Below are 1,357 nucleotides of genomic sequence, written 5' to 3' on the forward strand. Positions count from 1 at the left end.
GGATGTCCCCTGTGTCCGGTTTACGGTCCCCCCCTGCCCTGGCTCCTTCCCTCCCCATCACTGTCCAACATCCTGGCTCTCAGAGCTCACCCTCGGCACAGTGCCTGCTCTGACCCAGCACACCCCCCGCTGCCCTCGCCCCTCTTCAGCAAGCTCCTTCTCGACTCAGGGAGCCCTCTTCCTGGGTGTTCTTGCCCCTTCGTCTCACTCTTTTTCAAGGTGTGAATCCCAGCTCTGCCTTCACCCTGGGCTTTCCCCACTCCACATAGTCCTCTTTTGAGTGACACCACCCACTCCTGTGGACTACGAGATCCCCAGATTCATATCTCTCACTGAGATCTCTCTCCTGAACCCCAGTGCCTCCACAGTGGACATCCCCCAGGTACCATGAGGTCATTGCGTCCAAATCTGAGTTGATGCTCCCTTTGAAACCATTCAGCGACAGCTCCGCTGCCCACCCAGAACGCCCGGTGTCAGCAGCGACTCCCTTGGTCCTCTCCCCAACACCCCCAGACTCCATCCACCCTGCCCCACATCCAGAGTCCCCTCCCTGCTCCACGCCCCCAGGGCGCTCTCCTGCTGGCGTCTGCCCTGTGGCCTTCCTACTGATAGGTTTGTGCCCCTTCAATCCATTTTCCACACAGTAGCCAGAGGGACCCTTCAAAAGTATCAATGGCATCATGTCGCACCCCTGCTTAAAAGCCTGCCACGCCGTGCCGTGCTAAGTCGCTTCCACTGTGTTCAACTCTGTGCGACGCCATGAACTGCAGCCTGCCAGGCTCCTCTGTCCTCTCAGTGGCTCACCAAGCCTTCAGAATCCAGCACCAAGGCCAAGGCCCTCCTGGACGGGGCCCCGGGACCCAGCTCGCAGCCTCGTCTGCTGCAACCCGCCGATCAGTGTTTCTGATTGCCGCCTCTCGGCCTTTGCACACCCTGTCCCCATGCTCTGGGAGGTCTCTCCTGTTTTGTCACCTGGCTGACACTGCCCCGAAGGCGAGACTCGACTCAGAACCCTGCCCCCCACAATCATGCTTGGAGACCCTTAAAGCTGCCTCCCTTCATCACGGCTGCAACCATTGGGTGCTAGCCGGCAGCCCCCAGGGAGCATACGGGAGCACTCTCAGCTGCACGCCAGGACTGTGGGCATCAGGGGTGGGGAGTGGGGTGCAAGCCCAGCCTTACCTGTCTCTGCGGGCCAGTGGGATCCGACTCTCTCCGTCGGGGGCGGGGTCCAGAGTGCAGGGGCGAGTGGGAAGGGCTGCCAGGCGTCGGGGGCTGTGATGTCTCTGACCGGCCATCGGCCTGGCTCAGCTGGGGTGGCGGGGGCTGGGAAGGCGTCAGCCGCAGGTCCTCCTCG

At 62.0% G+C, this 1,357-nt stretch overlaps 1 protein-coding gene across 1 annotated transcript in view; it reads right to left on the reverse strand.

Moving 5' to 3' along the window:
* The window catches only part of TTBK1 (tau tubulin kinase 1), a 38,875-nt gene that overhangs the window by 22,829 nt on the left and 14,689 nt on the right, over nucleotides 1-1,357 (reverse strand). Inside the window, 1 exon segment of the mRNA XM_010863238.1 lies at nucleotides 1,183-1,353. Within this exon segment, the coding sequence (XP_010861540.1) occupies nucleotides 1,183-1,353 (171 nt within the window).

This window comes from Bison bison, unplaced genomic scaffold (genome assembly GCF_000754665.1).
Source record: "Bison bison bison isolate TAMUID 2011002044 unplaced genomic scaffold, Bison_UMD1.0 scf7180017864487, whole genome shotgun sequence".
In the NCBI taxonomy this organism is placed as follows: domain Eukaryota; kingdom Metazoa; phylum Chordata; class Mammalia; order Artiodactyla; family Bovidae; genus Bison; species Bison bison.